This window comes from Artemia franciscana, chromosome 17 (assembly GCF_032884065.1).
Source record: "Artemia franciscana chromosome 17, ASM3288406v1, whole genome shotgun sequence".
In the NCBI taxonomy this organism is placed as follows: Eukaryota; Metazoa; Arthropoda; class Branchiopoda; order Anostraca; family Artemiidae; genus Artemia; species Artemia franciscana.
The window spans coordinates 44,248,215-44,271,752 of record NC_088879.1 but is presented as its reverse complement, the minus strand read 5'-3'; the positions used below and the strand labels follow the sequence as shown (position 1 = coordinate 44,271,752).

The window sequence follows — 23,538 nt, the reverse complement described above, 5'->3', positions numbered from 1 at the left end:
TTAAAAATAACCCTCTCCCCTCAATCCCTCTCCCCAACCAAAACAATCCCCCTGGAAACGTCCGTACAAATCCCAATAACCATTATTATATGTAAACACTGGTCAAAGTTTGTAACTTGTATCCCCTCCCACGGGGACTACAAGGGGAGTAAGCCGTCCCCACAAACATAGCTATTAGGTTTTTTGACTATGTTGAATGAAATGCCTATCTCCGAATTTTGATCCGGTGACATTTGAAAAAAAGAGCCTGGGAGGGGGCCTAGGTACCCTCCAATTTTCTTGGTCACATAAAGGGAACTAGAACTTTTTAATTTACGTTAGGGTATTTCCTCTCGTGACATTCTAGGACCACTGGGTCGATATAATCACCTTTGGGAAAAACAAACAAAAAACAAACGAACAAATAAACACGCATCCGTGATGAATCTTCTGGCAAAATATAAAATTCCGCATTTTTGTAGATAGGAACTTGAAAGTTCTACAGTAGAGTTCTCTGATACGCTGAATCTGATGGTGTGATTTTTGTTAAGATTTTAAGACTTTCAGAGGGTTTTTTCCCTGTTTTCCAAAATAAGGCGAATCTTCCCAAGCTCGTAACTTTTGATGGGAAAGATTAAACTTGATAAAATTGCATATTTAAAATCAGCATTAAAATGTGATTCTTTTGATGTAATTATTGGTATCAAAAATCCATTTTTCATAGTTTAGGTTACTATTGAGTCGGGTCGCTCCTGACTACAGATCGTTACCACGAACTGTTTTCGTTGATTACGCAACACCAAGACAATATTTCTGTTGCGCAACTTTTAGCACATCCTGACAATAATCACGCATGGTAGCAAAATACAACAAAATCTGATAACCGCTTTTCAGCCAATCATTTGAAATTATAATTACCCTCCTTTGAGGCTATAGAGGTTTTCAAAAATGATTTCATCGATTGAGCGCCAAGAATTGTGTGATATTTTGATCTGCAAAATCATTTAGTTCTTTAACAGAAAAATTCACAGAGGGGTTCAAAAATTGATAAATTAGGCCTTTTATACGGTGAATATTTATAACTAAAGAGAAATCGTAAGAAGGCTAAGCATGTTTAAAGAGGGGGTATGACAGCACCTTTTCAGCTTTAAAAAATGTCGTTACTCAATAGCAGGACGAACAATGCTAAAATCGACACGTTTGGTTGACTTTTTGCTTTTTCGTATAGAATAATACTCATGCCATGAATATAGCACAGTTTTGCGACATCCTTATAATAAATTGATTTTAAAAATCAAAATTTTTCCAGGAGAAGTAAAAAGCAAAGATGAAGCTTAAAACGGACACAAATTATCACTTCACAACCTATCTAATATATATATATATATAATATATATACTAGTTTTATATATATATCAATAAAACTAGTACAAAAAAACAACCAACTAATTAGGTTTCCTGTACTTTTAGGATTATACAAAACTAGCACTTCACTGAAAACACAAAGGCCAAGTATAAAAAACAGGAGTATTAATTTTGCAGTTAGAAGTGAGTATGTGGCTAGACAATAATAATCGAATCAATAAAGCTTTTCATAGTCTTACACCAGTTATGGCATATGTAACTTTCAGTACACAATTAAAATTATCTCTAAAACAGGCACGGAAAATTAAATTATTTTAATGACTGCAAAGTAATTGAGCAGCATAAAGAAACATTGCATTAATTTATCAGGTAGCATTTCGGTCTCGCCAGCTACGATACCAATAGTGAGCAATTTACAATCTTAAATTATAAGAAATATAACTTTGCGTTACTTGAAATGAAGATTAAATAAGACATAATATGAACTCTGGGAATCCGAGTTCATTCTATGCAACAATGAATATCAAGCTATGATAAAATTCTAAAGCTAGTCTATAGTTCTGATACTGTCAAAAAGGCTTTACTTCAAATTTTTTCCCAAACTAATTCAAAAGTTGATCTTTTTACCGTAGGCCAAATTCATCACTTAAAAAGGAGCAAAGGATAAACTCTAATTTCTTAAGCAATAAGAGAACTTCAAAGTTAAGAGGCGCATCTGATTCCATTTCTGTATCGGTCTGTTTTTGGTTTCAGTGTGTACCTTACTAATGAAGTTGTCAACCCCTTTAAATTTCAAACTGATATATCTCATGAAGAAATTTTTCTAACCAGACAATGAATGATATTTACTTTGATCAACTCATCAAGAGCTATCGACTGCCGTCACTCAGCTGAAATCAAGAACAGGAATGGGTAGAAACAATAGATTTTTGGAGAAAGCTTTCCAAACTGTAAAGTCATATTCATCAATCAGTCTTGTTCAATCCATACTTTCCGTAAAACCGCAGAGGTTAGACCCTTACCACTTTCTAGGAATAAGCTGAAATCATCGGGGTGCTAGGGAAAAAAAGTTTTGCTCTCGCAAGAAAAAAACAACAAAAAACGACAAAACCGAAGTGTTGCTTTCGCAACACAGTGAGTGCTCATAAATTTTCACTTTCATCAACCAAATACCTCAAAACAGAAGTAAGAGATGAATTTTGTTTTTCATTTCTTTTTATATTCCTCTATATCTTTTTTTTATAAGACTTTAGAGACCGGTAGCTACTGGAGGGGAATCAAACTCCCTTCTGGTTCTTTTTCTTCTACCTGACCCTCCTCTACACCCTAGATATCAGATTAGAAATTTGAAAAAGTTTAGAATTAGAAGCTTGCCCTCGGGGTTTATGTCACCTCCACAGCCTCAGCGCTAACATTTATCTTACCCTGTTATGATAACTAACCCCCTTTAATAGAAACAAAATGGAAAATAAATACTATAATATATTTTACACCACAAATTCTACTTGTATTATGGAATACTTTTGGAATAGAATTTATATTCCTGAGAAATTTCTTTTCTCTTTTCCTGCACATGCTTCCAAAAGAAGGAAAAAAACTCTTGATAAAAGATCCATCGACGTCGTTTGTTACTAATCGACATAATGACAGGTGGGGTTAATCTATTTTTCCTTGTTACTGTCAGCCGTTTTTATGGCACTTGGTATTTAGCAAGTGACTCATAGCGGTCGCAAATTCTTTCGGTCTGTCTGTCGGTCTGTCTGTTGGTCCCGGTTTTGCTAGTTCAGGCACTTCCAGATAAGCTAGGGCGATGAAATTTGGCAGGCGTATCAAGGATCAAATCAGGTTAAATTGAAAATAGGAAATTTCTTCAATTCGACTGTCTGGGGGGAGTGGGAGGACGGTTACTTCGTAAAAATTAGAAAAAATGAGGTACTTTTAACTTACGAACGGGTGATCAGATCTTAATGAAATGTGTTATTTAGAAGGATATTGTGTTTAAGAGCTCTTATTTTAAATCCTGACGGGATCCGGTGACGTTGGTGAGAGTTGGAGGGGGAAACCTAAAATCTTGGAAAACGCTTAGAGTGGAGGGATCGGGATGAAACTTGGTGGGAAAATAAGCACAAGTCCTAGATACGTAATTGGCATAACCGGAGTGGATCCGTTCTTTTTGGGGGAATTGGGGGGAGGGTTAATTCTGGAAAATTAGAAAAAATGAGGTATTTTTAACTTATGAAGGAGTGATCGGATCTTAATCAAATTCCGTATTTAGAAGAACTTCGTAATTCAGGTCTCTTTTTTTTTTAAATCTCCACCAGATCTAGTGTCATTAGGGGGAGTTGGGAAGGGGGAACCAGAAACCTTGGAAAACACTCAGAGTGGAGAAGAATAAAACTTGGTGGGAAGAATGAGCACAGGTCTAAGATACGTGACTGACATAACTGGACGCGATCCGTTATCTTTGGAATAACTTTGGGTAGGGGTAATTCGAAAAAATGAGGTATTTGCTTACGAACGGGTGAACAGATCTTAATGAAATTTGATATTTAGAAGGATCTTAAGCTTTAGAGCTCTTATTTTCAATCCTGACCAGATCCGGTTACATTGGAGAGAGTTGGAGGGCGGAAACTGGAAATCTTAGAAAACATGTAAATTGAGGTATATTTACTTTCCGAACGAGTGATCGGATCTTAATGAAACTTGATATATAGAAAGATCCTATGTCTCAAATGCTCCATTTTCAATTTGAATCAGATCCAGGAACATAGGGGGTTGGAGGCGGAAGCAGAAATCTTGGAAACCGGAATCTTGGAAAACGAATAGAGTCGAAAGATCGGGATGAAACTTGATGGAAAGAATAGCACAAGTTCTAGATACGTGATTGGTATAATTGGAACAGATCCACCCTCTTTGAGGGAGTTGGGGGATTTCCAGTGCTTTGGCGAGTTTGGTGTTTCTGGACGTGCAAGGAGGACGAAAACTGGTAGGCGTGTCAAGGACCTGTACCAATTGACTAGTCGTTTCCATGGTTCAACTATCTGGGGGGATGGAGAGACAGAGGAGAAATTGAAAAAAAGGAAAGTATTTTTAACTTACGAATGGGTAATCGGATTTTAATGAAATTTGATATTTAGAAGGACCTTGTGTTTCAGAGCTTTTACTTCAAATCTCAACCGTATCCGGTGATATTGGGGGAGTTGGAGGGGGAAACCAGAAATCTTGGAAAACATTTACAGTGGAGAGATCGGGATTAAACTTGATAGGTAGAATAAGCAAATGTCGTAGATACGTGATTGACGTAACCACATTAGATCCACTCTCTTTGGGGGAAATAGGGGGAACCTGTGTTTTGGCAAGTTTGGTGCTTCTGGACATGCAAGGACGATGAAAATTGGTAGGCGTGTAGGGGACCTGCACAAATTGACTTGATAAGGTTGTTATTCCCGATTGGACCATCTGGGGGGCTGAAGGAGGAGGAAAAATTAGAAAAAATGAGGTATTATTAGCTTACGACTAGGTGATCAGATCTTAATGAGTTTTGATATTTATTAGGACCTCGTATCTCAGAGCTCTTATTTTAAATCCCGACCATCATTAAGCCTCTGATTTTCCTTTTAAATCAATCTATTGATTCTTAGAATTTTGCTAGAGGTCATGCCATATGAGCTCTTGGCTCTTCGAACATAGTCACAAGTGCCATATGAGCTCTTAGCTCTTGTTTACTTTTCTGTTCTGCTTCTGGAATATCGTCGATGGTCATCAGTAGTTTTTTATCTTGCACATTTGTCCGTTGTAAAATCGAGATCCACATGAACAACATCAACCTCGAATTGACAAAATTAATTTTAAAGACATCAGATGCTAACGTGGTCACAACCCTTTTGGAAACGTTGTAGTTTTTGATAATGTTCATACAAATCTGTCCAGAAAGAAAGCGGAAAAAGTAGATCGTAGTTCGAGTCGACATTTCTGTCAAGCATGAACCTTAAGATTTGTCTTTCTCCAAAAGTATGATTGACCCCGCTCTTCCGAGCATAGACACAAAAGTGTTTTTCACGGTGACAGGGGCAAGTTCGTCAAAATCCCCGAAGACTGACAAAATATACCAGCTTCTCACGGTTTAATCGTAAAGTGGTTTTTACGGTTTGTTATATGGCATAATTATTATATTCAAGCCAATTATTCTGAAATTCCAAGGACAAAAAAAAAAACATTTTTCGACCTCTGGACCATTCTTAGGTCGATTAATGCCTTAACGACATGATTTTCTAAAATTCTTCTTTTGGTTGTTTCAAACTTATGAAGCTTTTAGGACAATGCTACATTTTAGTCAGTGCCACATTAATTAATCAAATCTGAAAATACTTTTCATCCTTAAATTTCTAATGTTCAAATATTCAAAGTTAAATTTTATTTAAAAAATTTTAAATTCTAAAGAATTCAATTTGTTGATTTCCAAAGACAAATAGACCTTCACAGGAAAGTTGCACCTTCTTAAAATATTTCATTTTATTTTTTGTAGATTTTCCACCCACTTTTTTTTTGATTTGACGTGCGCCACGATCAAAACTAAATAAATGCAGCTGGAGGTGCAATTGAATCTCAAACTTTTCTTTGCTAAGAAAGATATTATTTTATCATTTTAAAGTGAAGAACAATAACAAAAAAGTTATTTAAAGACAAGAATACATACTGAAGCAATTCAAACCAATGGATTTCATTTTTACTGACCTTGGTAATTCATGAAAGTCACTAACAAAGTGATCAGCACAGACTATGTGCTATTTATTCAATTTTTAAAAAATTGGAAATATGACACTTTGAAATATTCTGTTTACGTCTTTTAGATAATAAGATAAGATTTATTCATCATGAAATACAAATATAATATTATATTTTACGTTTCCCCCAAAGGTTTAATAGCCTCTAAAGAAGGGGAGAGACAAACAAGTCACTTAATGACCTTAAGATATCAAAAAGGTCCCATGCTACTCCTCTACCCCACACAATGTCACCATGGCAACACAGCTCGCATTTCACAAATTTTTTACTTGTTGGTAACTTTTTCACTTTTCCACCGTCCAATTGTTTGCTGACAATGTTAGATAGCAAGTATTTCTTTGAGTGGCGGTAACATTATTTTTAGCTAACAGAAATATTTTGCTTTAAATTTTTCAACAGTTTTCTCCGACAAGTATTCAATTTGTTTCTCTAACAATGTTAGCAAACGGTTTTTTTTTTATGGCGGAAAAATCCCTTTTGTAAGAGGTCATAGCTCCCTGCAGATAGGCCTCTCTGGCTCGTGAATGATAATATCCCTAGACATTGCAAATTTTGTTTCTTTGTATAATTGTGAAACCAATAAAAATGAATTTAATTTACAGGGAATTTTTACGACAAAAATATATTTTTAGGGACAATGTAGTCGATTAAACTGAAATTTTAATTGTTTTTCGCTCTTTAGCTACACGCTATGTTATATTTAATCCAAAAGAGAAAGATATTGTTATGCCACCTTAGTGTGAAAGAACTTGTTTAAACGTGAATAGCTATGCTTAATGTAACTTAACTAATTAGTATGGAAAATTATAGAGGTAGTGTAAAAGCTGCTTTACTTAACGAATAAAAAAACCAGTAAGAATTTGCTTTGGTTGAAATAACAAGCAAAAGATGAAAACCGAGAACAAGATACTTCATATACAGAAACTTCTTACTGTCAATAGCAGCAATTCGGACTGAATTCCAATAAGGCAGATGTTCTTGGCACCAAAGAAGAGAATTTGACTTGCTTGGATTCTTTTTCCTGGAAATAAATGGAGTGTTACGAAGGCAAATTAACTACTCACTTTACATCCATGATTGACTAGAAACGTCTGTCAAATAGTACTTATTAATGCGCTAAGTAATGGATAGTTCAATGGGCTTAAAAGGGGCGGAGAGTCGGCGTCCCATTCCAGGAAATCCCCCAGGCAAATTCTCCGTACAAAAAATTCTCCCAGGAAATCACCATCGGAAAATTCCCCCACATATAAAACCGAGCATCCACGTAGAAAGCACAAAATAAGTATTTAAAAATGTCGATCAGATGTCCTGAGGGACAACAAAAGCAGTTTTAGGAAAAGGTCTGGCTAGTCACCAATCACTTTCAACTCTCAATTTTATATAAAGTGAGCATCCGTCGTAGCTTCTACGACCGCGAGGAGGAGGCTAGGGATTAGGAGGGGGCAGCACCTTTCCTATACGAAATAAACTCTGCTAGTTTTGGGGTTTAATGTTACCAAAGGGTTTGTTACCAAATTGGAAAGGTGGTACTTTCATAATAAAACAATAGACCATAAATATCCGTGGATATCAGGGGGGATTAAATTCAATTTCTAACTCCATCTCCACCCTTCCTTAAAGCTGATTCTGCATATTCCTGAAGGATCAATGAGAGCTATAATTGTTTTGGTTTAATATCACCATTTTAGGTATCTGTCCCCTCCAAAGTTTAATCTACCACCTTTCCAATTAAAACATTATATTTTAACAATTGATGACTTGCACAACTTACACCCCTTGCCCCATGGGCTGATGGGGGGTGGGGTTGTGAATCGCGGAGGCATGGTTATTTGACCTTTAGACTATTTTGAACAAAATGGCTATTTTAAAATTTTGATCGGGTGAGTTTTGGGAAAACGGGGTAATAATCCGGGGAGAATTTTCCACGAGGGTGGATTTTTCGCCCTCGTGCCTGAAGTGAGTTTTTTTCATTACGAATATGCAGTAGGCAGGCTTTTGATCCTCACAAGAGAGTTTGCGCTAAGTATTTTTCTTATGCTATCATTTGAAAAGCTTTACTACTGGTTTGTTATATTGGTTGCAAAAGAAAATCGAGATGAAACAAATCGAAATAAGGTTTAAGGAGTCTGATATATTCAGGTTCTCTCTCCATAAAATGTTTTTCTGTTTTATTAGGAGGAGGGGGGAGCAGAGGCTATGACTCTGAAAATTTTCAAGGGAAGTAGCTTTTAAGTAAGGAGAATTTCGTAAGGCACTTTCGTTAAGACACTTCAGTAAGGCCAATTCTGTAAAATAGTGCTGAATACCTTAAATCACGAACGACCAACGGGCTTAAAACAAACGTAGCTAAAGAGCTCTTTATATTTTACACGTAAGACTTTACGTTACGCTTAATGCCATAATTATCATGTTTTGTGTTACGGTTCGTTCGTGTATCTCTCTTTATAGCGAAACGGTTATCTTCACAATGCAAACCCAATCTTGCTCTGAGTAAGTTTCATCATGATCATAAACATTTTAATTAAAATAAATAAATACAAATACTTTCTGATTTCCGCAAAATCAAGCATTTTCATGAAACATATCCATCTTTAATTCATTAACTTGAAAAAAGTTAAAATTTTCTGAACCCCTTCCGTCAAAGCTTTTGCGTTTTGTTCCGTCTTAGCATTTGGTTGACGTAAGGTTGTTAACAATAAAGTATTCAGTCTTAAGGGAAGAATAGAACGGCCAACATTAAATGCGAATGATTCTTTAAAATTATAGATTTATTTGGAAAGAAATTATATTGAAATAGTATCCTAAGAAATCTTAAACATATGTTTAAGGACAAGAGCTCTTATTTCATAGACGTTTTTTCAGTATTCTTGTAGGAAGGATAAAAACCTACAAGCTTTTAGAAAGGGGAAGGTTCTCCCAAGCATCTTCCAACGTTCTGACTTTAAACTTTCCTTTTTAAGTTTCATGCATTGATATATTAAAGAAATGTAGAGAGTCTAGTATCTATCCTGTTAAATCTTTTACCTCTAATAATGATTAGGTACTTACGTGTTATAGCGACCACATTCAAGAAGTGAAGTTAGGTTAATCATAATGAAATATATCAAAATACGATTAAAATATAATACTTGAGTAAGAAAATTATGGAAACTACAACAGAGAATCATGGAAAGCAGGCCACCAAGAACGCAATATATTAAATAACCAACATTAACTTAATCCAACCCAGCCACCTCTATGCATTAAATATTTAATTAATCTTTCAATATTTAATTTATCTCAGTTATAGAAAGTGATCGAGATAAAATACTATGCAAATATATTTACCAGCATAGTATTTTATCTCGCTCAGACTAAGCAGATTATGCCTAAAAAGACGCAGAAAACCGGTTTCGTTACAGATCAAGAATAAAATGTGGTCGTTATAACACGTAAGTGCTGATAATTGTAAGGGGACACCCCGTTTTCTGCAACCTTGTGTAAAACACAGAACACTAAATACGCTGCTGTGTTCTGCTATGCTTAGCAAGGAATTTTCCTCACTTTGCATAATTTCCACTACGCTCGGCATACTTTCACCAGTAATATCCCTTCAATCTATTTAAAGGAAGCCCTATGCCATTACTTTAAGCGCGGCCCTATCCTATTAATTTATGCACAAACATATTCCATTACTTTTAGCAGACCCATATCCCATTGTTTCAAGCAGACACACATTCCATTACTTCGAGCAGAAACGTATCCCATTACTCCGAGCAGACATATATCCCGTTACTCCGAGCAGACATATATCCCATTATTCCGAGCAGACACATACCCTATTATTTTAAGCACACACACACATCCCATCATTCTGAGCAAACTCATATTCCAATGCGCTACTGGATTTGTTAGTCCCTTCTATTCAGCTAAAAACTTCTAGGGGAGACTTAATATTTTCTGGAAAGCAATATCTGCATATATTCTCGGTGAAACCCTTGAATTGTTACAAGCTCATATATGTTACAAGAGCAGAGGGGATCGTGCTTCCCTCTGCTCTGTTGAAAAAGGGTTGTCTTGTTGTCTCATGAGTTTGTCTGAAACCTGGCTAGTCCTTAAAACGCCAAATGAAAACTGGCCCGAGGTGATTCTGGTTAGCATTGCGTTAGTGAAGAACAAGTAAAAATTTTGGAACTAGATTTTTTTTACAGTAGTTGGAAAGGCTGATGTACTTTTGGCTGGTATTCTGTTAATGATACGGGTTTGTATTTTCACGAATCAGAAGTTTTTACCCATGACAGTCTATTGGATAATAAAAGACGATTCCATCGTCCTGAAAATAAAAGAAACTATCGGAAAAGGGACCATGAAATTTGAAAAAACACAAAATAAGGAATTTGATGATATTACTTTTTTTATACAATGTTTCCTTCATAAGAGCCAATAAGCCATCATTTTAATCAGCTTTTCAACCCTGATCAAACAGCTTGTGGTAAAGTGAGGAGCGACTTGGCCCAATAGTATACAGAAATCTAAAATCTAAATTGTGATAAAAGTCAATATATCAAAAGAATTTGCTTTTTATGTCGACTCTAAATACAAAAAACTCATTAAGTTTAATTCTACCCATCAAAAGTAACGAGCATGAGAAAATTTGTGCAATTTTCTGAAGAGGGGGAAAACACCCCAAAACGTTAAGCGATCTTAATGAAAATAACACCATCAGATTGAGCATTTCACAGTTCTCTATTGCAGAGTTTTCAAGCTATATTCTACAAAATATCGAATTCCATAACGGGAGGAGATGGGGTGGATTTGTTAGCATGATTGAAAAAATGGTCGTATATTAAAAAAAAGTGTTTTCAGCTGCAAGTAAGGCATAACGTTAGAGCTTAAAACGAACAGAAATTATAACGTTTATGAGGAGGGTTGTCCTTTCCTCCACCTTCGCTCTTTATTTTATTTCTATAGTTACGACGCCAGATGTAATTAAATATTTGATTTATCGCTAGTCCTTTATCGAGCTTCCGGATGACTGTTGAATCTTCTTTTGAAAGAATCAACAGAGCAACTTTTTGGGATAACTTCACCTGGTAGATCACTCCAGATCTAAGCGCAACACCAATTGAAGCGGTTTTTCAAGTACTCCGCTTGTCAGCCAAAAGATAACTGGACCAAGCTGTGGGCTTCCTTGTCTGTCTTGTCGTTTGGACAACTTGGAGAACAATCCGAAAAACCTCTAGAGAAGGAGATGAATTTATGCGCTTGCAGATATAATCATCGACGCTATATCAAACCTATCGCTAACAGACTGGAAAGAGTCATGGGGAACTATTAAACCTTCCCTACCAGCCCTATTTTGGATCTTTAGGAGTGGTTTAAAAAAATTTAGGAGAACCAGCCTACAGCGGGCATCCATATTTGCCGATGGGTCAAATGCAAGACTTGTAAGTGGGGTGACCGAGCTGAGTAACAAAAAGATTTTTGCAGCGAAGGGAGATCCCCAGCTTTTTCGAAAAAAAAGTTTTTTCAGCATTTTAGAAGAGAAATATGTAGAGAAGGGGATTCCGAGGATTTTGAACCAGACTTCCAACTGATCAAACAAGATAGGCTGTCAACTTTCTTTACAGCTTCATTCATAAGGATAATGTGATTGAGGAGTATGCACTATAGATCGTCAAATCTTTTGTTTTCATTTTCATTGAAACTGACCATCCAGGAATCAGAACATAGCAAAGTTTGCCTGTTGCTTAACTTTAATTACGTAAAAAAAACTAGTTTTTTTAACAGAAAGTCAGGAGCGACATTAAAACTTAAAACGAACAGAAATTACTCCGTATATGAAATGGGTTGTCCCCTCCGCAATCCCTCGCTCTTTACGCTAAAGCTTTTAATTGTTTTAAAAAGCAGAATTGTGGCAAAGAGTCAAACTTTAGCGTTAAGAGCGAGGGATTGCGGAGGGGACAACCCATTCCATATACGCAGTAATTTCTGTTCGTTTTAAGTTTTAATGTCACTCCTTACTTTCAGTTAAAACAAACTAGTTTTTTTTTATGTAATTTCTGAACGTTTTTGAATTAATGCATGTTTGATTTTGGCTCTCCACTTATAAATTATTAAAATGAAATTTGCATATTAATTCCTTTTTTGGTTAAATGGCTTTCTTTTAGTTTTGATCAGACGATCTTGAGAAATAAGGGATGGGGAACGAGGCCTAGTTGCCATGCAATTTTTCGGTTACATAAAAAGGCAACTATAAATTTTAATTTTTAACGAATCTTTTTATTAGTAAAAAATATACGTAACTTAAGAATTAACTTACGTAACAAACTTTTATATTCTTTAATTTTTATTATGTATATGAGGGGGTTTGTACCCTCGTTAATACCTCGTTCTTTACACTAAATCGTATGTTTTGTCCCAATTCTTTAAGAATTACCCCTGAACCAGAAAGGCCGTAGAATAAATAGTTGAAATTACTAAAAATACTATAGCATAAAGAGCGAGGTATTTATCTCCTCCTAAATACCTCGCTCTTTATGCTAAAGTATTTTAAGAACCCCTCGTATGCGTAATAATCTCTGTTCGTTTTAAGTTTCAATGCTACTCTTTACTTTCAATTGAAAAAACCTTTCCATGTTTATTTTTTCATTGTTTTTTTATAGTAATTTTAGAAAATCCTGCACCCTTTTCATTGAATTTCTGTTCCCCCATGACATATTTCTCCAAGGAAAGATCCTCCCACATAGCCCCCTCTTCTCAACCCCACCCCCAAAACCAAAAAAAATCCCCTGAAAACGACTGTACACTTCCCAATAACCATTATTATATGTAAACACTGGTCGAAGTTTGTAGCTTGCAGCCCCTCCCCCAGGGACTGTGGGGGAGTAATTCATTTCCAAAGACATAGTTATTATGGTTGTTGACTATGCGGAACAAAATGGCTATCTCAAAATTTTGATCTGTTGACTTTGGAGAAAATTGAGCGTGGGAGGGGGCCTAGGTGCCCTCCAATTTTTTTGGTCACTTAAAAAGGGCACTAGAACTTTTCATTTCCGTTAGAATGAGCCCTCTTGCGACATTTTAGGACCACTTGGTCGATACGATGACCCCTGGAAAAAAAACAACAAAAAAACACGCACCCGTGATTTATCTTCTGGCAAAAAATACGAAATTCCACATTTTTATAGATAGGAGCTTGAAAATTTTGCTATAGGGTTCTCTGATACGCCGAATGCGATGGTGTGATTTCCGTTAAGATTCTGTGACTTTTAAGGGGTGTTTACCCCTATTTTCTAAAATAAGGCAACTTTTTTCAGGCTCGTAACTTTTGATGACAAAGACTAAATTTGATGAAACTTGTATATTTAAAATCAACTTGAAAATTTGATTCTTTTGATGTATATTTTAGCATCAAAATTCCGTTTTTTGAGTTTCGTTTACTATTGAGCCGGGTCGCTCCTTACTACAGTTCGTTACCACGAACTGTTTGATTCCTCAGCGTATTTGCTGGATAGTATTTACTTAGTAATGTAAGGACAATTGAAAGACCCTGCAAATACTAGTGGTAAGTTCAGAATTTTTTAACAAAAACGTCAGGTAGGTCATGTCTCATGTTCGCCACAACCATGTGTAACAAAAACGTCAGGTAGGGTCATGTCTCAAGTTGGCCACAACTATGTATAAAATTAGACTAACAAAACCTTCAGGTAGGGTCATGTCTCAAGTTGGCCACAACCATGTGTAAAATTAGACTAACAAAAACGTCAGGTAGGGTCCTGTCTCATGTTGGCCACAGCCATGTAGCACACAACCATGGCCACACTGTAGTTGGGCACAATCATGTGTAAAATTACACACTACTAAGTTTTTCTCATTTAAAAACAAAAGCTAATAAAGTTAGTCTAACGATGTTGAATTGGTCTCTTTTTCTATTATGAAGTTTCTATCCACCGCTATCAGGTTGGCATCAGTGTAGTAAATAGCAGGACAAGGAGGATAGCCTCTGAGGGGGGGGGACACAACTTGTTTTTTTACCAATACTATGATTTTTCCAAATCTTAAAGTGGTGAAGAGGGTAGTAAAAACCATCATTGTCCACGGGCACTGAAAACCTTAGCTACACATCTGGTTGGCACTAGTATTAACAGGTACCTAGTATAACATAGCGCAGGCTTAAAGCACAAATTTACCAGAAACCAGATTTTCCAGGAAAAATATTTCGAATGGGGAATTTTTTTTAAAATGTGCTGATTCAACGAACGCAATGCGCAACTGCTTCAACGCAGTGTCCTATTGGGTCATACCTCATCCCGGAACGAGACCAATAGCTTATAGCTAAGCGTGTTCCTACGCTATTTACTTTTACTCCCTCTCGTATAGAGCCTGCATCCTTACGTATTTTTTGGCCTCCTCTCATCTCCCGTTAGGTCAACTTTTTTTCGGCGTAACACCTTAAATTAGGTATCCTTTTCTCAGAACACACTGCCTTTGTATGACGAACAAATAAACGTTCTATAAGGTTTGAGGCCAATCCGTTTTTTATTGGGCTCTGACTTGATCGCCAAATAGAAAGATTTTTGGCACTAAATTATCCACAAAAATTTATTTAACCATCTCGGTATCTCTTATACTACACTTCAAGAAAGTGCTGCTTAAAAAAAAACTTCAAAAAAGTAATTAGTATAGCAAAAAAAGGATATATTTTGAGAGCCGTTTCCCCAATGTACTGGCAGGATGACCCCCAGGGAAAGAACATTCATTAAGAAATGTGGAAGAATAGGAAACTAGAAACATTCCCATGTAAATCCTGCAAAAAATAGTTCATGGTAGCAATTTCTATCTCCTTGTATTATTTTGATACCCCCCCCCCTACACTCAGTATTTGATGTACAACTGCTTGCTAGGTTTTTAATGTTTTCACGAGCTTTCCTTTTTTTAGATTCGATTAAATTCAGATCAGCTCAAAATCTTATTTTTTTTTAGTTCAAGGTATCAGCTGCTATGACTGCACGTCTAAGCTTTCCTTTTTTTAGATTCGATTAAATTCAGATCAGCTCGAAATCTTATTTTTTTTTTTTTAGTTCAAGGTATCAGCTGCTATGACTGCACGTCTTAGCTTTCCTTTTTTTAGATTCGATTAAATTCAGATCAGCTCAAAATCTTATTTTTTTAGTTCAAGGTATCAGCTGCTATGACTGCACGTCTAAGAATGGAAGCGACATAAATTGCGAAGATCCCGTGAACCCAGCCTTAATAGTTTATAAAAACCCTTGCAATGCTGGCAAAGACGGTCACATTGGAGAGTTCCCTGCAAATTTTTGCATCAAGATTATTGGTAGAGAATGTAAGTATTCTGACTTTTTGCACATTATAGCATCCACAATAGGTCAGAGAGACAAAATTTTTAGTTAAGGGGCGAAAGCTGTCCAAGTCATTTGGCTATATCTTCAATGTTAAAGAAATTTTGTCACAGGTATATTCAAGACCTTAAATTGTTACTCACCTGATTCGGGAGACTGATTGCTATCATTTAGTTGGATTTACTTTTTTTTCTTATGTTCTCTCTATTTTTTAAATGGTTTTGTATACAAAAATTCTCTAGGCTTAGTTCAAGAACACTATATTAACAACTTTAACAAAATTCATACGGGCTTGTAAATGTTCTTGGGTCGAACTATTTCTTTGAGATAAGATAAGTTTTATTCATCACGAAAAACACATACAATATTACATTTTATTATTCCCCCAGAGGCTCTTTGGCCAGTAAAAAAGGGAGAAAATAAACGAGTCACTTATTTAGAGAAGAAAAATAAAAATCAAATAATCACTTAGTCACAGAGAGAAGAGCAAAAATGAGAAGAAAAGAAAATATAAATAAAATAAAAACTATAGAAAACAAAACTAAATAGGCTGATAGATTAAATAGACAAAATTAGTTAAGTAGATCAGTAGATAAAATAGACTCCCATGAAATAATAATGAATATATATATATATATATATATATATATATATATATATATATATATATATATATATATATATATATATATATATATATATATATATATATATATATATACATATACATATATATATATATATATATATATATATATATATATATATATATATATATATATATATATATATATATATATATATATATACATGTGCATATACACACATATACACATGTAAAAATAGATAAAATAACCTCTATGAAGCCAAAGAATTTTTAATAATTTTTTTTGGACAAAGCGAATGAGTGGCACCTTCAAATTGATTCAGGCAACTTGTTCCATACAATACGACTCGCAATTAAAGGATTAAAATCTGACCTTACACAAGGAGTAAAAGGAACTTGAATATGATTTTTGGTATTGCGAAGATTATAATTATTCTGATCAGAGGTGAAAGATGGTGGAACACTTAGGTGATGGGGGAGGTCACCATGAAGCTGAGAAATAGTAAAACATGTACACGAAAGAATATACAGAGACTCGAGATAAAGTAATGGAATAACTCTTGAACGTTTAGTTTCCTTAATGAGGTTTCTAACTTTATTGTAAACCTTAGAAAGTGGTTTTAACAATGAAGGAAAGGTTGACGTCCATACTATTAGAAAGTAAGAAACATAAGATCGGATCAAGCAGTGAAAAAGGATTTCCAAAATTGATCCAGGGAAAATATGTTTAAGTTTCCTTAAAATATCGAGACTCCTGCATATCTTCATTTTAATCAAATTAACGTGACGTTTGAAAAACAAGTTTTCATCAATAACAATACCCAAAAAACGAACATATCGATCTTTAGATTAATGAATTATCCCATTTGGCTGATGAATTTCTGATAACTTGGGATAAATCTGAGAAGCATGCGAAAATATAAAAAAAAACTAGACTTCGAACAATTTAGGGTAAGACAATTAGTATCAAGCCATAAAATTACTCTCTCAAATAAATTCTCCAAGTTTATGTCGATTGTACTCAATTGTAGACCTTTTTTCATCCTTTGTTGTTGTTTTTTTCGCTGCAATCGATTTGGAGTTACGGAGCCCTCAAGTTGAACATGGCATGTTTTATTTTCTTCATATATTTTAATAACAGACATTTTGTCTTACGCACGATACCACTGAACTTGGATAAATATTCCGTATGCCATTGTTCAAAACCAATAGAAATATATCAAGGAATTAAGCAAGTTCTATCCAAGAGATTTAAAAACCTTCTGAATTATAGGGAAAAAGTTCAGTAAAAGAGGACGGTAAATATTTCACTATTCATATTATTGACTTACAAATAAAAATTTTCTTTCTGATGCAAATGAGAGGTAAGTTTAAACCTTACCCCCCCCCTCCCCTACCATGATGTGTAAATATATATCCCGAATTGGTATATATATGGGTTGGGGTAAAATTCCTTTGCAGCAAAAGTGATTTTTATATTTGGAAAGAGTATAAAATAAAGCATTAGGTGGCATTTTCACTTTATTTGTAAGTCAAAAGTCAGGGAAAAGTTAAAGCAAATATACGTGAAACGTGGAAGACCAAGACTTCCAAAGTATTTGCTGGACTTGGAGAAAGTATCTATGCAAGAGGAAATCATTACAGAACCACCAAGACTAAAAACAATAGCAGCTGACCGCAATTTAACATCTGAGGTCTTGAATAATGCTCGTTGGATAGTCAATGTGTGGCCTTATTTTCTGTAAGAACTGCGGAGATCTTGTAACCAAACATATGTAAGAACGAATTTTTGAATTTTACAAAAAAATAATCTGGTTTTCCAGTCCTGATTCAAAGATGGTTACATTAACCCCCCCCCCAAAAAAAAAAAAAAAACAACAACAAACAAACAACAGAAAATTTAGAACCTGTGCTGGAGTGCTAATTTGGGGCTTTTTCCCGTCCTGGATTTGAAACTGCTGTCTTTCAGTATTTTTTACTGAGAAAAAAGAAAAAAATTTGGAACTTGTATGATATAGCCCTGACCTAATATTCTTCATCTAAGTAGAACCTGTTTCTCTGCTGCTCAATCCTAATGAAATATACCTAAGTATGACAAAAGTATGACACTTTAGAAACAAATTTGGGCTATATTTTTGCACATTAGCGGGGAAGGGTAAAGTATAGCAGATCTGCATTCCTAATGTGCTCAGTACAATTATTCTACAGATTATGATCTTCTTGGACGTTAGTCGAATGCATATCAGGAAACGTGGCGTTCCACACTCCTTAGCACCGGCCAGCGCTAACCAGTGCCAGGAGAATTCCATGAAAAAATTACTGTATCATTAGAAAAACCATATGTTCATTAAAGAAAAATTCATTTATACATTTCTTGATGAAGATTTTTCGGGGAGGGGGGGGGGGCAAAATCAAGTGTTACTAAAATTCATTTAGTTGCCAAAATTTCTTGCTGATATCCGTTCGAAAGTTATATTTTGGCTCGAACAATAAAATTTCAACCAAAGAACTATACGAATCACTTTACAAAACAATAAATTTTATAACATAATTTCGTATTTATTGTTTTTTTTCCATTTCCATTTCCCGGTTTTCTAAGGCTATCAGTTCGATGCGATCACCGAGGGAAAAGCAAACAAACAAATGAACATGCATCTATGATTTTTCTTCTGGAATCTTTTTTAAGCCATCATTTTAGTAGGTAGTAGCTTGAAACCTCGACAGTAGAGTTCTCTTGTATGATTAACCTAATGGAGTGGTTTTCATTAAAATCACTTGCCATTTTTATGGGTGTTACCCCTTTTTTTCCAAACCAGACAGATCTTCTTGGGCTCCTAGCATTTGATTTGTAATATTATTATTAAATAAAAAAAAAAGTTTTTTCAACTGAAAGTAGCGACAAAAAGGAGTGACATTATAACTTAAAACGAAGTGAAATTACTCCGTATATGAAAGGGTCTGTCCCCTCCTTAACGTCCCACTCTTTACGCTAAAGTTTGACTCTTTGTCACAGTTCTACTTTTTAAAACAAAAAAAAAAACACTTTAACGCAAAGAGCGAGACGTTAAGGAGGGGACAACCCCTTTCATATACGGAGTAATTTATGTCCGTTTTAAGTTTTAATGCCACTCCTTACTTTCAGTTGAAAAACTTGTTTTATTTATTTAATTATATGAAGGTTCAATGCGACTTGAGACGTTTTAACATTAAAATCATCCTTTTGAGGCATTTTCCTCCTTCCGTAACTAAAAAATTAACAGAGAATCCCATTTTAAAGGTTTAAAGAGATTTCTAGTCCTTTTTTAGAAGTCAAAATTTACTGGAAACCAGCCAGCAGTGGGGGGTATTTTCCACGGAAGGTTATATTTTCCTGTGGGTGCTTTTTGAAGGAGGGGTATTTTCCAGGGGGAGAAATACTCAGTCCCATTTTATTTTTTACTGTTGTGACAAATCGAATTTCATCCCATGAATACCCCCCCCCAATGTCAAATTGTTAGCCAATGCTTTCTTTTTGGTGCCAAGAAATACAACTTATCGCAAATATCGCAGAACATGTATGGGTCAGTGGAAACTTGTGTTATGGTTGATGGTGGTTGGCAAACTAGAAGCTATGGCAATATGTATTCTGCGTTGTCTGGTTGTGGAATCGTCATTGGTTTTTATTCATAAAAGCTTCTACATACTGGAATTAGAAAAGAGATACTGCTGCACTTGTGTGAAGCATCACAGGAACGAAAACGCTTTGCTTCTCGACCATACGTGTTTTATGAACTGGCAGGGCCAAGCACAGGTATGGTATCTGATATTTTATTCGAGGGGCATTTCAAATCACTCCAACTATCCACTTTCTAAAAGGTATTAGATACATCGCTGATGTTAAATCTGGCAGCCATGCAGAGCTAACAGCCAAAGTGCCGTACGGTAGATACATAGAAAAAATTGATTGTGCTAACCATGGATGCAAGTGCTTAAAAAAAGAGACTTTATATGAAGCAAAAAGAAAACCCCGAATACAGGAGACTCCTTAGTAGCTTAAAAATAAAGAAAATGTGCGACGCAATCGCAAGGACAACCAAAGAAGGGAAAGGTGTCAAAGATCTTATAAATGAGTTGAAAGGGATAATATTTCATTTCTATCGTGGTGATCATAGACAATGCCTAGAATACTGCAGAATAGCAGGAACAATTGTTGAATTCAGCGAAGAAGGTGCCCCAAACAATATTTTGCTTATTCAAGTGTATTCAGCCTTTGAAACTTTAACTAGAAGAGCTCTATCTCTCATCGGAAACGGTGCTAGCAACCCTGCAGGGTATTTTATGAGCATAGTTGCTAAGCTTATCGGGGGCAAAATATAATGGTGGCAAAAAGAGCCTTATACACATTGCGTGTTACCACTGCGGGCATAAAATACTCTAACGGACATTATGCCCGTTTGCATATATGTTGCAGAAGTTTAGGATCTATTCCAAGACATTTGTCTTGAACCCCCAGGGTTCAAGAGAACCCTGGTTCTCTTGAAGACGCAAAAAGGGATTTTTAAACCGTGAACAATGTACTAACTTTGAAATTAACCATATTGAAGAATCAACGCAACTTCAGGGAATTTGTATTCACAGCAGATGGCTAGAATACAGAAAAAAATAAGATAACTACGCCACCTGCTTTATTCCAAAACTGCCAGACTAAGGCAATGGAACATGTGCAAATGTAGGAACAAATCACTATGTCTGCTTTTGAGAAAAAGTTGGACTTCAAAGCAGGAACAAAGTTTGGTGGGGGAGAGGCAAGGGGGCAGTTGTCCCCCCAATAATGTGGAAAAAATAATTATTATATATCCCATGCCCTTTGACTATCCAGATATGGACCTCTCTTGTCTCCCAATAAAAATGCTAAAGATAAAAATGCTTCACCCCTGTTGTAAAGTGCATTCTTCAGGACTTTTATTAATATTAAATACGGATATTTTGCATCCAGTCCTTATGGAACAGCCACTTTTTTCTGGTGATACGGTGGTTTTGGAAGTAAAACATCCTTTCAGTGCCAAAAATTTAAATAGGCTATAGATGAATGGATGCTATAATAAAAAAAAATATTTGTCTTGAAAACAAAAGTAATGGCACAATATAGCTTAAAAGGTCACATAAATTATTTTTACCAAATACAAATGCAATTAGAGTGTAATAATTAGTGTTATAAATAGTTATAAATAGTATTATAATTAGAGTGTTAGATTTTGGCTATTTTGTTAATTTTTTTTCTTCGGGAAAGGCGATCCATTTATTGAGAAAATCAATCGTGACAAAGAATTCTAGCAGAATAAAATGCTGCCAAAACTACAAAAATTTATCTTGACGCAAAACTACCAGAAATAGTCGACGCAAGATTACCGAGAAATACGGAAATACGAGAGCCGTTTTTATAAAAGAATTTGAATGGTATTAATACTCAAGACGGAGAAATAATGGCTATTATACGAACTAAATTAAAAAATAAATAAAACAAACTAGTAGATAATTTCAAAGACCACATTGCCTTTCCATGACGATATATGAAAGTTCAAATAGGGATAAATCCTTTTAATAGACAGTGATAATTCACACAAAATACTGGATATTCCTTTTACATGTACAGTGACTGTCATCAGCTGAAATACTTACATCTATTGAAAATCTATTAAAAGGATTTATCCCTATCTGAACTTTTATCTATCGTTTTCAACTAAAGTTTTCTCCAAAGAAATGAAGGAGCAACATTAAAACTTACAACAAACAGAAGTTACATCGTTCAAGAAGGGGGTTACTCCCTCCTCAATACCTCGCTCTTCACCCTAAAGTTTTTTAGTACTTTAAAAATCCTTTTATTGTTCTAATTAAGCGATCCTTGTGTTTCATGAGTCGTTATTAAGGAACTGGGACACAATTCCACCTTAATGTAAAGACCGCGATGTTGAGGAGGGGGAAATCCCCTAATAATCCGTAATAATTTCTGTTCGTTTTAAGTTTTCTTTCTAGCTGCGCCTTCGGTTGATGTTTTGTATAATAAAATTCATAATGCAATCTCTGAATTTCTAACTTATTCTCAAAAAAAATTGTTGACCCTCAACTTTTCTAAAACTTTTTTTATGATATTTTCTAAACTTTCGTTAAGTGTTAGATATGCTCAAATCACGGTTCGAGAAAATATGATGAAAAGAGCAGTAAAAATGAAGTATTTGGGGCTTTTAATTGATGAAAACCTGTCTTGGAAAAACCCTTCAAGTGCGATAGCTGAAAAATTAAGCAGAGGTCTTGGGGCGATGAAAAGTATTAAAAATTTATTCCCAAAAAATATTCTAAAAATGATTTATTTGTCTATATTTTGTAAACTGGCGTAAAAAAGAAATACTGGTGTAAACTTGGCAGGCAAGTGAAAAAAAATTATTTGTTTGCGGTTTGACGACTTCTTGTATATGAATTTTGTACCTTATGTTGTAGCAATGGTAGTATAGGGGTTAGGTACAAATTATGTGTAGAAGCTTTATTGCCCTAAATTGTGGACATAAGAAGACTGCACAATATGGCAATCTGTTAGCCATTTCTAAACGAGTCATGGCAATGGCAATGCTAGCCATTTCCTAACAAATCGAGCGGCAAATAAAATTACTTGCATGACTTCTAAGCAAGGCAATATTTTTATTTTTTTTGGGAGGGGGGGAAGGTAAAAAGAAAATAAATCAAAAATTTACTTATATACATTTTTTGTGCTTTTATCAGTCTGACAAAATTTTCAGGGGAGTTAAACCCCCTCTGGATACGGCTTTGTTTCTAAGAAAATGTATTTCAGCATTATTGTTTAAATATTCTACTGATTTAAGTATCAACTGTCTATCCTGAATGAATTTCTGAATTTATAGGGTTTTCTTGAAATTTTCCAAAAAACTTGCATTTATTTTAGTCGTAAATGTATTTAGATTTCAGTTGACTCCTGTCCCCACCCCTTTCCAGTCCAGTTTTCAATCATATCTCATTTTTCAATGAGGAAGGTAAACTCAAAGAAACATCAGCTTTCGAATTAGGTTTTTAACGAAAGTTTCTTTTAGCTGTTCAGGTATTTACTATGTCAGCTTATTTCCTCTTCAGACGGTTCCCTCTCAGAAAAATCTTCTCCGCCTATAAAATTTTCCTCGGTCAAAATAACCTAATTTCGTAAATTTACCGGTTTATTCAAAATCGTCTCTGACTCATTCTTTTTATCTAATCCTCTGTCAAGGTACAAGGTATTTTGCACAGGAAAATTTGCCCAATACCTTCATTTGAAAACTTTAACCAATTCTTCCTCCCTTCTTACTTGCCAAACCACAAATTCTTGATGACAACTAATCACCTGTAAGAGTTTGCTAATTGTTACTTTCCACCTAAAATGTTACAGATTCTTGTCACTAGATTAGGTAATCTCTATGCTTTTAATTTTCTGGAAAATAT

The 23,538-nt window shown here is 35.1% G+C and overlaps 1 protein-coding gene across 1 annotated transcript in view; it reads left to right on the top strand.

Moving 5' to 3' along the window:
* LOC136038283 (U-scoloptoxin(05)-Sm1a-like) overlaps positions 1-23,538 on the top strand; it is a 38,894-nt gene that overhangs the window by 9,778 nt on the left and 5,578 nt on the right. The window contains exon 2 of the mRNA XM_065721410.1: positions 15,284-15,454. Coding sequence (XP_065577482.1) covers positions 15,284-15,454 — 171 coding nt within the window. The remainder of the gene's footprint in view (positions 1-15,283; positions 15,455-23,538) is intronic.